Raw genomic sequence first — 15,069 nt, 5'->3', positions numbered from 1 at the left:
AAAAAACAAAAAACAGAAAACAGTCTGTGGCCTGGCGTGGTGGCTCATGCCTGTAATCCCAGCACTTTGGGAGGCCAAGCCAGGTGGGTCACCTGAGGTAAGGAGTTGGAGACCAGCCTGACCAACATGATGAAACCCCGTCTCTACTAAAAATACAAAATTGGCTGGGTGTGATGGTACATGCCGGTAATCCCACCTATTTGGGAGGCTGAGGCAGGAGAATCACTTGAACCCGGGAGGCAGAAATTGCCGTGAGCCGAGATCGCACCGCTGCACTCCAGCCTGGGCAACAACAGTGAAACTCCATCTCAAAAAAAAAAAAACCAAAAAAAACCCCAAAACAACAAAACAGTCTGTGGCTGGGACAGTGCTGTTAAAAAAAAGTAATTATTAGGCTGGGCATGATGGCTCTCGCCTGTAATCCCAGCACTTGGGGGGCCAGGACAGGCAGATCAATTGAGGTCAGGAATTTGAGACCAGCCTGGTCAACATGATGAAACTCCGTCTCTACTAAAAATACAAAAATTAGCCGGGTGTGGTGGTGTACACTTGTAATTCCAGCTACTCGGGAGGCTGAGGCAGGAGAATCGCTGGAACCTGGGAGGTGGAGGTTGCAGTCAGTTGAGATCACAGCACTGCACTCCAGTCTGGGTGAGAAGAGTGAGACTCTGTCTTCCCGCTGCCCTCCCTTCCCCCTAAAAAGTAATTATCATCAAGTTTGAGTATGTTAAATCAGGATGTATCTTAGAGGAGGTAAATACTATGCTTACTCTTTAGAGGAAATGAATTTTTGAGTGGGAAAGATGGGAATGTCTTCTTCAAGACTTTGCGGGCACCAGGAATTTAAATCTTCATAATTTGTTTATGTGCTTTTACTTTGATTTATGAAGTAGGAGAGACAGGAAGCCTGAGAGATGGCACAGGGCAGTGGTTCTCAACCTTTGTTGTTCGTTTAGGATCATCAGGGGAGCTTTTAAGAAAATACCTTGCTTGGGCCCCAGTATTCTGACTTAAGTGGCCTGGAGTACAGCCCAGGCATACTGTTTTTTTTTTTTTTTTTTTTTTTTTTTTCCCTTCTTCTTCGAACTATGCCAGCTGGTTCTAATGTGCAGTTAGGTTTAGAAGTTCAAACTCCCTGGCCAGGCATGATGGCTCATGCCTATAATCCCAGCACTTTGGGAGGCCGAGGTAGATGGATCTCAAGGTCGGGAGTTCAAGACCAGCCTAGCCAGCATGGTGAACCCCCTCCCCGTCTTTACTAAAAATACAAAAAATTAGCCGGGTGTGGTGGTGTGCCCCTATAATCCCAGCTACTCAGGAGGCTGAGGCAGAAGAATCGCTGGAACCCAGGCGGCAGAGGTTGCAGTGAGCGGAGATCACACCATTGCACTCCAGCCTGGGTGACATAGCGAGACACTGTCCCCCACACCAAAAAATAAAAATAAAAATAAATAAAAATAAAAAAATAAAAAAACAGGAGTTCAAACTCCATAGACTTTAGAGAGGTTTATTTGGTGTGTTTGGGATAAATGAGAGCTTCCTCTCCCCCGCCCCTTTTGAAATGGAGTCTCACTCTGTCTCCCAGGCTGGAGTGCAGTGGTGTGATCTCGGCTCACTTCAACCTCTGCCTCCTGGGTTCAAGTGATTCTCCCTCATCAGCCTCCCTAGCATCTGGGATTACAGGTGTGTACCACCATGCCTAGCTAATTTTAGTACTTTTAATAGAGACAAGGTTTCACCATGTTGGCCAGGCTGGTCTGGAACACCTGACCTCAAGTGACCTGCCCTCCTTGGCCCCCCAAAATACTGGGATTACAGGCATGAGCCACCATGTCGTTATGGCATTAATTACCTGTTGACATACTATAGTAAGTAATGCCATAAGGTAAATTAGAGCTGATATAAGGATGGTGATATATTAAATTTGTGCTTTTAGGTGGTCTTGGGAAGGCCTCTTTGAGGTGGTGTCTGAGTAAAGATCTGCATGATGCAAGATAGCATCAGTGCGGATATCCAGGGGACATTTCTGTTTGTCTGTTATATAATAGACAAAAACAGCTAGATAGATTTTCATATTTGGATGGAATTCGAGTTGGGCTGACTTAAAATGTAGGCTCTGTGAGGAGTGATGACGATGTCTGTGACTACCATTCAGGAGATATCTGGCATCTATATTAAAACAGAAAACAGTAATTTCAAATATGAGCTCTAAATAGAAATTCACAAGGGCACATGTTCCAAACTGTAGGATTATTATATTGATTAGTAGCTGAGTTGCTTCTCACATTGGCACCTTTGTGCAGCAGTAGCAATTGATTTTTGTTTTTTTTTTTTTTTTAGATGGAGTCTGGCTCTGTCACTTAGGCTGGAGTGCAGTAGTGTGATCTCGGCTCGCTACAGCCTCCATCTCCCGGGTTCAAGCAATTCTTCTGCTTCAGCCTCCTGAGTAGCTGGGACTATGGGCAGCTGCTACCACGCTCGGCTAATTTTTGTGTTTTTAGTAGAGACAGGGTTTCACCTTACTGGCCAGGCTGGTCTCGAACTCCTGACCTCAAGTGATCCGCCCACCGCAGCTTCCCAAAGTGCTGGGATTACAGGCATGAGCCACCTCGTTGGGCGCCATTGATTTACAGATGGTTAAGGGTTCTCTTGCGCAACATCAGTTGGAAAGTTAGTCTTCAAATTTTACTTAACTATAGCCAGTTTAGCCAGATTGCACACCTGTAGTCCTAGCTACTTGGGAGACTGAGAAAATTGCTTGAGACCAGGAGTTCGAGATTAGCCTGGGCAACATAGTGAGACCCTCTCTCTTTTAAAAAAAAAATATAGATAGATAGATAGATAGATAGGTAGATAGATAGATAGATAGATAGATGATTGATTGATAGATGTAGAGAGAGTGTGTGCGCGCATGCTCCAGGTCAGCATCCTAAAGGAATAATATAACTTATGTGTCCCAAGACGTTGAGAGATTTAACTATGATAAATCGAACAATGTATATGAAAAAACCCCACAGCAAGTATCTAACGGAGTAGTAGGTCTTTAGAGATTGAGCCTTATCCATGATAAATTTTTTGTGGTGATTATGTTTTCAAAACAAATGATATCAGATACTAAAGATTATAGCAAAATAAGAGTGGTCTGATGACACTTTTGGTTAATGTGAATGAAGAGAATCATAACTTGGAACTCTTAATTCCAGTAATTTTGTATCTTTTGGGGAACCTCTTCTGTGCTTAAGTAGATGTTGGTTCTCTTGCCTGAAACAACACTGTCCTTGCATTGTGTTTTATCATTTGTTACGCTTTCTTCATGGTGCAGCCACTGACCTTTCCCAAACTTGTTTTGCAGTGAGTTCTGCTTTACAGGAATACTCATTTTGGCTTTTAATACTATAGTGTTACTAACATTTTTTCTCTTATTAAATGATTTCATTTTTGGTTAATTATCTATCAAAAGCTTTGTGAGAACCTTACATTAATTTTGTATCTTCTTTTTAAAAAAATTTAAAAATTCTTGTGGGTACATAGTAGGTATATATATTTTTGGGTTACAGGAGATGTTCTGATACAGGCTTGTATCTTTATTGACTTTGAATGATCTTTGCATATAGTACATTTTAATAGACTATTTTAAGTATTGAAGTCTGATGAGATCTCAGTGGAAATGGAGTTTTACAGTGTATTGTCAGTTTGAAAAAATAATGTATTTCTTGTGACATTTTTGCAAGATTTTTAGGGTTGTACACTATTTCTTAAAGTATTAGGATTGGTAATTGAAAAAATTTCTTTCCTTCGAAATTTTCAATTTTGCCATCCTGGGCAACATGGCAAAACCCTGTCTCTACAAAAAATACAGAAATTAGCTGGGCGTGGTGTCACACACCTGTAGTCCCAGCTACTTGGGAGGCTGAGGTGGGAGGATTGCTTGAGCCTGGGAGGCAGAAGTTGCAGTGAGCCGAGATTGCACCATTGTACTCCAGCCCGGGCGACAGAGTGAGACCCTGTCTCAAAAAAAAAAAAAAAGGAATTTTCAATTTTAAAAGTGATATACCTTATAGGATGTTAGATAGACTAAGGGAAAAACAAGCACGTGTAATTTCATTACCTAGAGATGGGCATTGTTAACATTTTGGTATTTCTTTTTACTTTCTTCTCTTTTGTTGTTTTTTTTGGGGTGGACAGAGTCTCTCTCTGTTACCCAGGCTAGAGTGCAGTGGTGCAGTCTCGGCTCACTGCAACCTGTGCCTTCTGGGTTCAAGCGATTATCCTGCCTCAGCCTCCCAAGCAACTGGGACTACAGGTTCATGCTGCCATGCCCAGCTAATTTTTTGTATTTTGGTAGAGACAAAATACAGGGGTTTCACCGTGTTGCCCAGGCTGGTCTCAAACTCCTGAGTTCAGTCAATCCGCCTGACTCGGCCTCACAAAGTGCTGGGATTACAGGCATGAGCAACCGTGCCTGGCCTCTTCTATTGTTTAATATATTTTTATAGAATTTAGATCATAGTGATGTGTTATGAACTACCCCCACCTTGGTTAATAGCATAGTTAATAGGCTGTTGCCCCATGTGTTTATTGTGTGGTTTTTTTTTTTTTTTTTTTTTGGGAGACAGAGTCTCACTCTTTCGGCCAGGCTGGAGTTCAGTGGCACGATACCGGCTCACTGCAACCTCCACCTCCTGGGTTCCAGTGATTCTCCTGCCTCAGCCTCCCGAGTAGCTGGGATTACAGGTGTCCGCCACCACGCCCAGCTAATTTTTGTTTAGTAGAGACAGGGTTTCACCAGGTTGGCCAGGCTGGTCTCAAACTCCTGACCTCAAGTGATTCGCCCGTCTCGGCCTCCTAAAGTGCTGGGATTACAGGTGTGAAGCCATTGCGCCCGGGCGTGTTTATTCTTTTACAATATCATTAAAAAATTTTTATTTTTTATAGACTATAAAGTAAGATTGCCTATTTTTTTGTGTACTAGTAATACAGCTACACACACTGCATAGATTGATGTAAACCACCATGACAGTCAGGATACAGACCAGTTTCAACACCTGAAAAAATTCCCTGTGGTATCCCTTTGTAGTTGCATCTTCCCTGTACCACTCATCTTTTGGGACCACTGACCTGTTCTCCATACTGTGGAGTTTTGTGTTTTCTACATTGTTATTGAAATGTAATCATTCATTATATAACCTGTTGATACTAGCTACTTGCACTTAGCGTGATGCCCTTGAGGTTCTCTCAAGTTTCTGCATGTATTAGTAGGTCATTCCTTTTTTTATTACTGAATAGTATTCCATTGTATTGATGTATAATTATTTGTTCTGCCAGTCACTCTTCGAAGTATGTTTGGGGCTGGGTGTGGTGGCTTATTACTTCTGTAATCCCAGCACTTAAGGAGGCCGGGGTGGGCACATCACTTGAGACCAGGTTGGACAACATGGCAAAACCCTGTATCTACAAAAAATACAAAAAGTTAGCCAGACATGGTGGTGTGCACCTGTGGTCCCAGCTACTTGGGAGGCTAAGATGGGATGATTACCTGAGCCCTGGAGGTCAAAGCTGTGGTGAGCAGTGATTTCGCTACCATACGTCAGCCCGAGTGACACAGTGAGACCTTGTCTCAAAAAAAAGACAAAGACAAAGAAAAAAAACATTTGGGGTGTTTTCAGTGTGTGATGATTATAAATAGAGGGATTATAAACTTCTGAGTACAGATTTTTGTGTGAACATAAGCTTTTATGTCTTCAAGGTAAATACACAGAAGTAGGATTACAGGGCCGTTTGGTAAGTGTGTGTTTAACTTTTTAAGAAACCGTCAAACTAGTGTACCATTTGTATTTCCTTTATGAGAGTTCCAGTTGTTCTGCATCCTTGCCAGAACTTCATACTATCTTCATATTGTTAAGATATCTGTACTGCCCCAAACAATTTGCAGACTCATTGCAATTCCTATAAAAATCCCAATAACTTTTTTTCTATTTCTGCAAAAAAAAAAAAAAAAAAAAAAATTCTGTTCTAAAATTCATATAGAATCTCACGGGACCCTAAATAGTTCAACATAATCTTGACAAAGAACAGAGTTGGAAGATTAACACTTTCTGATTTCAAAATTTAGTACGAAGCTGCAGTAATCAAAATAGTAAGGTACGAGCGTAAAGACAGACATATAGACTGATGGAATAGAGAGCCTAGAAATAAACTGTTGCATATATGGTCAAATGATTTTCAACAAGGAGGCCAAGACCATTCATTGGGGGAAACGACAGTCTTTTCAACAAATGATGCTGGAAAGACTGAATACTCACATGCAAAAAGTGTGAAGTTGAACTTTAACACCATATACAAAATACAACAACAGAGAATAAGTGTTGGTAAGGGTGTGGAGAAATTGGAACTCTTGTGCACTGCTGGTGGGAATATAAAATGATGCAGCCATTATGGGAAATGGTGGAGTTTCCTCAGAAAATTCAGGAAAAAATAGAATTACCATATGATCGCTGTTCTGTTTCTGGGTATGTACCTCAAAGAATTGAAAGCAGGGAATCAAGGAGATATTTGTACGCCAGTGTTCATAGCAGCACTATTCGAAATAGCCAGAAGGCCGAAGCAACCTAAGTGCCTGTCTGTTGATAGTTGAATGGATAAAAGGAAGGAAATTCTGACATAGGCTCTAATGTAGAGGAACCTTCAGGACATTATGCTAAGGGAAGTAAGCCAGTCACAAAAGGAAAAATACTATGTGATTCCTTCCATTCATGTGAGATACTTAGAGTAGTCAAATTCATGAAGACAGAAAGTAGCAAAGTGGTTGCCAGGCTTTGGGGAGAGGGGATAAAAGTCAGTTACTGTTTAAAGGGTACAGAGTTTCAGTTTTGCAAGATGAAAGGTCTTCTGAGATGGATGGTGATGATGGATAAACAACAGCATGAATATACTTAATACCACTCAACCGTACACTTAAATGATAAAATGGTAAATTTTATGTGTATTTTACCACAATTTAAAAAACTACATAATTTAAAAAATCCAGTGGCCGTGTTTATATAGTCATATCTCTTGGCTCTACTTTGTTCCATTGAGCTATATGTCTGTCCTTTGCAAGTACCACACTTTCTTGTGGTACTGCCTTCTCAAATACATTTCAGTCAGTTTATTTATATGGCACAATCATAGCTCATTGTAGCCTTGAACCCCTGGGCTCAAGTGATCTCCCACCTCAGTGTCTGAGTATCTAAAACTACAGGTGTGTGCCACTATGCCTGGCTAAATTTTTGAAATTTTAAGATAGAGACGGGGTCTCACTTAGGCTGGTCTCAAACTCCTGGCTCAAGCGATCCTTCTGCATAGGCCTCCTGAAGTGTATTATGGGTGTGAGCCGTCATGCTGACCCCACCTGGGATTTTGATTGAAATTCCGTTAAATCTGTAGATCCATTTGGGGAGTGTTGACGTTTTTACCAGATTGACTTGTTCAGTCCATGAACATGGTATTATTTAGGCTTTTGATTTGTGTAATCAGCCTTTTATACTTTTCAGTGTACATATACACCTTCTGTGTATATGTATAAGTATGTTTTAGAGCTATTGTAAGCTGGTATTTTAAAAAATAAATTTCGATTTTAGGTTAATCTGTGCTGGTATAGAAAAGTATGATTTTTTATCTACATGGGTAACATATTTCTGTAAAAAGGGACAGTTTTATTTCTTTTTGATTTGTTTGCCTTTTATATCCTCATTTTTTATTGCACTGACTAGATCTTTTAGTATAGTATTGAATAGGAATGGTAAGAGCATACATCCTTGTTTTCTTCCTGATCTGTATGGGAAAGTATTCAGTCTTTTACCATTAAGTATGTTGACATGCCAGGCACAGTGGTGTGCTCCTGTAGTCCTGGCCACTCAGGAGGATTGCTTGAGCCCCAGGCATTTGAGTTGCCCTGGGCAATGTAGCGAGACCCTGCCTCTTAAAAACAAAAAAACAAAAAATTCTTGACCTCGTGATCCGCCCACCTTGGCCTCCCAAAGTGTTGGGATTACGGGCGTGAGCCGCCATGCCAGGCCGAAAAAGCTGAATTGCTTGATATGTATCGTAGACTGAGGTCTCCAGCTGTGGTTACATGCCATTTCAGACACAGGATTCATTTTGTAAACAGATGACATATATTTACAGTATTGATAAGTGCCATATAGTGCCGTAAATGTATTTTCTCTCTTTCTTTCTTTCTTTTTTTTTTTTTTTTGCAATTCAGCTTTTTCTTGTAATCATATGACTTGTCTCTGCCTTTTGGGAACACTTCCAGCATCACTAGTGGCACCTTGTATGGGTCTCATAGTGTTATTCAGGGTTTATGGTATTACACTAAACCCAATGAAAATACATGAGAATAAGGAGAGATCACTTTTTACTGCGATTACCAATTAACAATTGAGAGATGAACTGCTCACCTGGATATGGTTAGGGTCACATGGTGGATACTCGTAATACTTGAACTCACTGCAATAGGAACAAAATTATCAGTTTTATAATGTATGCTACAGTTACTTTTATGTAGTTATGATTTAATACTGTACTTTTTACATTTGTTTATGTTTTTCTTGACTCGTGCCATATACTATTCGTGTAAGTTTTGATAATTTTAACTTTATAGTAGATTTATGTATATTTTACGTCAGTAAATGATAAAATAGACTTAGTATCTACATATATTTTATGCATCACTGACATACTGTTTTCTTAATTTTTTTAGATATTTCTAGGCTACGTGTTTTGTCTGCATGTTTTTTAAATTGTCACAAATCTCTGAAATTTTTTCCAATATATTGAAAAAAATTTATGTTATGAGTGGTCTCATGGTGTTCAAACTTGCATGGTTTGAGGGTTAGCTGGGTTTTCTTCTTATGCATACCCATAATAAAGTTTAATTTAAAATGTAGGCATAGGCCGGGCGCGGTGGCTCAAGCCTGTAATCCCAGCACTTTGGGAGGCCGAGACGGGCGGATCACGAGGTCAGGAGATCGAGACCATCCTGGCTAACACGGTGAAACCCCGTCTCTACTAAAAAATACAAAAAACTAGCCGGGCGAGGTGGCGGGCGCCTGTAGTCCCAGCTACTCGGGAGGCTGAGGCAGGAGAATGGTCTAAACCCGGGAGGCGGAGCTTGCAGTGAGCTGAGATCCGGCCACTGCACCCCAGCCTGGGCGACAGAGCAAGACTCTGTCTCAAAAAAAAAAAAAAAAAAAAAAGAAAATGTAGGCATAGTGAGAGATTAACAACTAATAATAAAATAGAACAATTATAATATAATAGAAGTTATGTGAATGTGGTCTCTCAGAATATCTTATTGTACTATACCTACTTTTGGACCTTTGATTGAGAATATCTTATTGTACTGTACTTACCTGTTTTTGGACTTCTATTGACTGGGTAACTGAAACTGCACAAAGTGAGACTGCAGATAAGGAGGGGCACTACTGTATCTAATAACTGTCCATGCTGTCTTTATGCTTATTGAGTTTTGTAAAAAATGACATCCAATAATTCATTTTTAAAAGTTTTGTTTTGAACACTTTAATTTTGCACTTACAGAAAGATTGCGAGAATAGTATGTTACAAAGAACTTCCCTATATACCCTTTACCCAGCTCTACTAGTTTTAAACATTTTACTACATTTGCTGATTATTCCCTTATATGTATATATATACACATACATATTTTTATTCTCCTTGAGAGTTGGTTGCATCTATCTTGCTCATTTTTCCTATACTGTTTCTGTGTTTATTTCTCAGAACAGTGATGTTCTTTTATAATAGCAATTTGGTTGTCAGATTTTGATAGTTTCACATTGATGCTTTTATTTAATTTATGGTACATATTTGAATTTAATCCAGTTGGCCCAATGATGTTCTTCAGAGAAGTTTTTTCCAGTTTAAGATCCAATTCAGGATAATATATTGTGTTTAGTCGCTATGTAAACATTTATTTTTAATAGACCATTGGCCTGAAAATCTTGTGTTGAATTTTTGTTCTTTTAACAGCTAAACCAGGTGGACAGGTGAAATGTCAGTATATTTCTGCTGTGGATAAAGTTATATTTGTGGATGATTATGCAGTAGGGTGTAGGAAGGACCTTAATGGAATCTTGTTGTTAGACACTGCTCTGCAAACTCCAGTTTCAAAGCAGGATGATGTGGTTCAGCTTGAATTACCCGTTACAGAGGTAAGTTGAAATAAGTATCAATGAGGTCCTCTACTTAATGTAATATTAGATGTATTAGATGTTAAATGAAATGAAGTCAAACTTTAAGGACGTTATTGTATGTATTGCTATAAAAAGAGAATTTACTTATTGACCACAACTTCATTTAAATATTAATACTCACCTTTTCTCTGTATAATTAATTCTTGTTGAAGTGGTGTTTTTAGGTGTGAATGGTGCATCAGCACAGGTTAAACAGCTGTAACAGAGACCCAAAAAAACAATGGCTTAAACAGGATAGCTTGTTTCCATTAACAGTCCAGGGCTAAATGTATGGCCAGTATTGCCAACCTCAACACTTGGGTTAGCCTGGGAGTTTTAAGACAGCTGCTCTAGGTCTCATTATTTCCCAGTCACAGGGAAAGAGAGGGCGGGAGGCTAGAGGAGAGCACTGTGGCATCTCACTCTTCCCTCCTTCCTTTTCCCTGTCCCTTAACCCCCGCCCCCTCTCCTACTCGTTTGTTCTTGTTCTCTTTCTACCTTTCACAACTCAAATACTCTCTCATATAACCTCATATTTACCCCATTAGACAGAATTTAGTCACATGGCCACACCAAGCTGAGAGGGAGACTGGGAAAAAGGTGGTTCTTTCCTTTTTGTTTTAAATATTTTAAAATGAGAGAGGAGTACACACTGGTGAACACCAGTATTTTTTGTTTTTTTTCTTTGAGACAGAGTCTTGCTCTGTCACCCAGGCTAGAGTGCAGTGGCTCAACCTTGGCTCACTGCAACCTTCACATCCTGGGTTCAAGTAATTCTCTTGCCTCGGCCTCCCGAGTAGCTGGGATTACAGGCATGCGCCACCACACCCAGCTAATTTTTGTATTTTTAGTAGAGACGGGTTTCACCTTGTTGGCCAGACTGGTCTTGAATTCCTCACTGCAATTGATCCGCCTGCCTTGGCCTCCCAAAGTGCTGGGATTATAGGCGTGAGCCACCGTGCCCGGCCACACAACCAGTAATTTTTGCTATGCATCATGTCTTTCAATAATTTGAGTTTTAAGTTTTAGCCCTATATACTTTTCTGTAGTGTTAAATTTTCTTAATTTTTAAGTCTAGCCCAACTTAAATTCTTTTTGTGTGGGTTCATATCCTGCAGTTTGAAAGTACATTTTTCACAATTACTGGATTTTGCATCACCGTAAATAGAATGTAAAAGGTTATGTTGTGTTTTCTAATAAAGTGAGATATTATTTCTGTGTTCATGCTAAATTATTATGAAAGTTATCAAAAAAAAATCCAATAAAGTATATCCACTTAAATTTTACATTTAGTGCCATATAACATAGTCTATTATATAGTCTATTATATGTTAATATTGAAAGCATGTTGCTGGAAGTTTGAGTTCCACAAACAGAGAAGCTATCTTTTTCTCATCAGAGTATTTGGGTCTGGAGGCATGTCTAAAATCTTTGGATAGATAATTAATTAGTTCTACTTGATTTGAACAAGTAGAAACTTTGAAAAACCATTTGAAAAAATTGAACATTTTTTCCTCCTAATTTAAGGAATGTAAACCAGCTGATACCAGGATATATAATCAGCAGCGAAAAACACTGTCAAACTATGTTCAGGTTTAACAAAGATTTAAAGAATTACAATAAAATACTTGAACACTTATTAACTCTCAAGTCAGTGTTTTTCCTACTACAGTGAAATGCTAAGTGTTTAACTTCTATCCCTTCCTCCACCTTGTCTGCTGTTACATCTACTGTTTTTTTTTTCTCTTTTTACTTTCCTCACAGCTGTAACTGTTGTTCGGATAATATTGTTTGTAGATCTTCCAGCATTCCAGCCTTCCTTTACTGCATCATATTAGTTTGTCACTGTCTTCCCTAAAGTGTATGGGGTCTTAGGTTTAATTTGCCCAGTGTAGATAAACTCTTTACCTTATATTAACATATATCTTTATTACGGAAGTTCATATTGAATATGTGGATAACAACGCAAAGGGCCTTTTCATATTACTTGCTGACTTAGTGTGCTCTATTATGACTTTGTATAACTTGAGTATTTAAAGCTCATTGGAGGACTTTAAGTTTGTCTCTTCAGATTTTTTCCTGTATTATTTTTGCTTATGGTTTCAGCTTGTCCATTTTTCTATCTTGATTTGGTTTATAATAACTACTTTGTATTTAAACTTTACCATGTAGTACTGCTGCACTGAATACATTGCTTTATCTCGTTTAATTTTATAACAGGCTTTTAAATTATTGTTTAATTAATTAGATTTGTTAAAAGGTAAGTTTAGTATAGTACCTATCATAATCATTGCATATTAAACTATCTGAATGAGGATCTAAATTTAATTTTTTGTTGTTCTTGTGTTGAATTTTCTGTTTTTTTTTTATTTTTTATTTTTTAGGCACAGCAGCTCTTATCAGCATGTTTAGAAAAGGTAGATATTTCTAGTACGGAGGGTTATGATTTGTTCATCACACAGCTCAAAGATGGTTTAAAAAATACATCTCATGAGACTGCAGCAAACCACAAAGTTGCCAAGGTAAGAAGTTAATAGACTGCCTCTTTTGGGGTTATATTACAATGGACACCTCCATTCTTTTGCTGTTTCCTCTCCTTTTGGAAATGTTCTAATTCTAGGTTTTTCTTTTAAAAAGCAAAATGTGCTTATAAGTCATCTTAAAGTTGAAACTGGCCAGGCATGGTGGCTCACGCCTGTAATCCCAGCACTTTCGGAGGCCGAGGTGGGCACATCACCTGAGGTCAGGAGTTTGAGATCAGCCTGGCCAACATGGCGAAACCCCGTCTCTACTAAAAATACTAAAATTAGCCAGGTGTGGTGGCAGGCGCCTGTAATCCCAGCTACTTGGAGGCTGAGGTGTGAGAGTCACTTGAACCCGGGAGGCGGAGGTTGCAGTGAGCCGAGATTGCAGAGATTGCGCCACTGCACTCCAGCCTGGGGGATAGAGTGAGACTCTTTTACCAAAAAAACAAAAAAGTTGAAACTTTGAAACTTTTTAATCGAAGCTTAACTTCAGTTTGTGGGGACTATTTTGCTTATTGTGTTTTCTGATGCTTCCTTAAATCTTCCTTAGTGCCTGATAGACCTGGATTGGTCAAGAAGCTGATGAAAGAAGCTTCCTTGTTAGGTTGTGAGCTTGGATGCTTGGATAAGAATGGACTGTGTCTTTGGAAATTGAGCCATTTTGTGCTTTCTCTGAAATTTTTTGGCATACTGGGATGTATATGAGAGAGGGTGCTTTCAATTAAATCCTTGGATACATTTTTATTGATTTCCTCCATATTTTTCTTTTAAGACCTTTTCTAAGTTATACTACATATGAAACTTCCATATTGAAGGGTATAAGGTAGAAGGTAAAAGCCATTTTCCTATAAGTAACTTGGGCATTTACAAAGATTCTTCTCAAGTACAGTTGTAACTATACTAAAATATACCAATACTGTGTTGTGATACACCTTGCTTTTTTCCTTTTATTTTTTCTTTTGAGACAGGGTTTCACTCTTGTTTCCCAGGCTGCAGTGCAATGGCACGATCTCGGTTCACTGCAACCTCTGCCTCCCGGGTTCAAGTGATTCTCCTGCCTCAGCCTCCTGAGTAACTGGGATTACAGGTGTGTGCTACCACGCCAGGCTAATTTTGTATTTTTTAGCAGAGGCAGGGTTTCACCATGTTGGTCAGGCAGGTTGCGAACTCCTGACCTCAGGTGATCTGCCCGCCTCGGCCTCCCAGAGTGCTGGGATTACAGGCGTGAGCCACTGCGCCTGGCTCTTTTTTTTTTTTTTTGGTTTTGAGACAGAGTCTCGCTCTGTAACCTAGGCTGGAGTGATATGGTGTGATCTCAGTTCACTGCAGCCTCCGCCTCATGGGTTCATGCTATTCTTCCTCAGCCTCCTGAGTAGCTGGGATTACAGGCACACGCTGCCATGCCTGGCTAATTTTTGTATTTTTAGTAGAAGTGGGGTTTCACTATGTTGGCCAGGCTTGTCTTGAGCTCCTAACCTTGTGATTCCCCTGCCTCGGCCTCCCAAAATTCTGGGATTACAGGCGTGAGCTACCGAGCCTGGCCACCTTGCTTTTTTTCACTCAAGAATTTATCTTGGATATCTTCTCATACCCTCAGAGATCATCTGTGTTCTTCTTAATATTTGCATTGAGGTTTTTTTTTTTTTTTTTTTTGGTAGATTTATCATGATTTTATTATACCTTACTTTATTGATGGGACATTTTATTTAGGAAAACAGAAACTGTACTATGAATTTCAACAGAAATAATGTATTATAAGAAATTAACTGGTGTTTGAAAACTGAAAAAGTGAAAAGGATATCCTGAGATAACAGAGATAACTATAGGAAGCAGTTTTCACCTAGGTCTGGAGGAACAAAGATTAGGGGTTATCAGAACCTAGAAACTTAAGAGAATAGGCCCCGTGGATCTGGTACTAGGAACTGCTACCCAGTTGGTAGCTCAGGAGCGTGGACGAGGACCTTGCAAAACTGGGACTCAGATCTCTGAAGAGAGATGCTACTTGACTGTTGGTAGTATCTCTGAGGGAGCTCTATGAAACTGGATCTCATAATGCTAAAAGAACCAAACCAAAACAAAATGCTGAAGACTGGAAGAATCAACTACTGCGTCAGGTCCTTTGCTGAAACAGTGCTGACGGCAGTGGCCAGTAAATAAGAAGGAGCAAGTCTTTCTTCTTTCATCTTTCTTTCCAGTTTCCTTCCTATACTGCTGCTGGCAGAACCTAAAAGCCAGGAAACTGGTTGAAAAGAGGAAATACAGTATGCAGAGTCCTAGCCCCAACCTGATAGAGCAGAGAATTAAAGGGT

General features: G+C 39.5%; 1 protein-coding gene across 33 annotated transcripts in view; it reads left to right on the top strand.

Moving 5' to 3' along the window:
* Positions 1-15,069, top strand: part of BIRC6 (baculoviral IAP repeat containing 6) — a 255,908-nt gene that overhangs the window by 10,797 nt on the left and 230,042 nt on the right. For all 33 annotated transcript variants that reach the window (XR_013402861.1, XM_077959773.1, XM_077959772.1 and 30 more), the window contains exons 2-3: positions 10,033-10,214; positions 12,620-12,757. Coding sequence is in view for 32 of the 33 variants with exons in the window: in XM_077959773.1 (XP_077815899.1) it covers positions 10,033-10,214; positions 12,620-12,757 (320 nt within the window). In the remaining variant the exon portion in view is untranslated. The remainder of the gene's footprint in view (positions 1-10,032; positions 10,215-12,619; positions 12,758-15,069) is intronic.

Source organism: Macaca mulatta, chromosome 13 (assembly GCF_049350105.2).
Source record: "Macaca mulatta isolate MMU2019108-1 chromosome 13, T2T-MMU8v2.0, whole genome shotgun sequence".
NCBI lineage: Eukaryota > Metazoa > Chordata > Mammalia > Primates > Cercopithecidae > Macaca > Macaca mulatta.
Note: the sequence above shows the minus strand (reverse complement) of the source record. Positions and strands in the feature narration are given on the sequence as shown.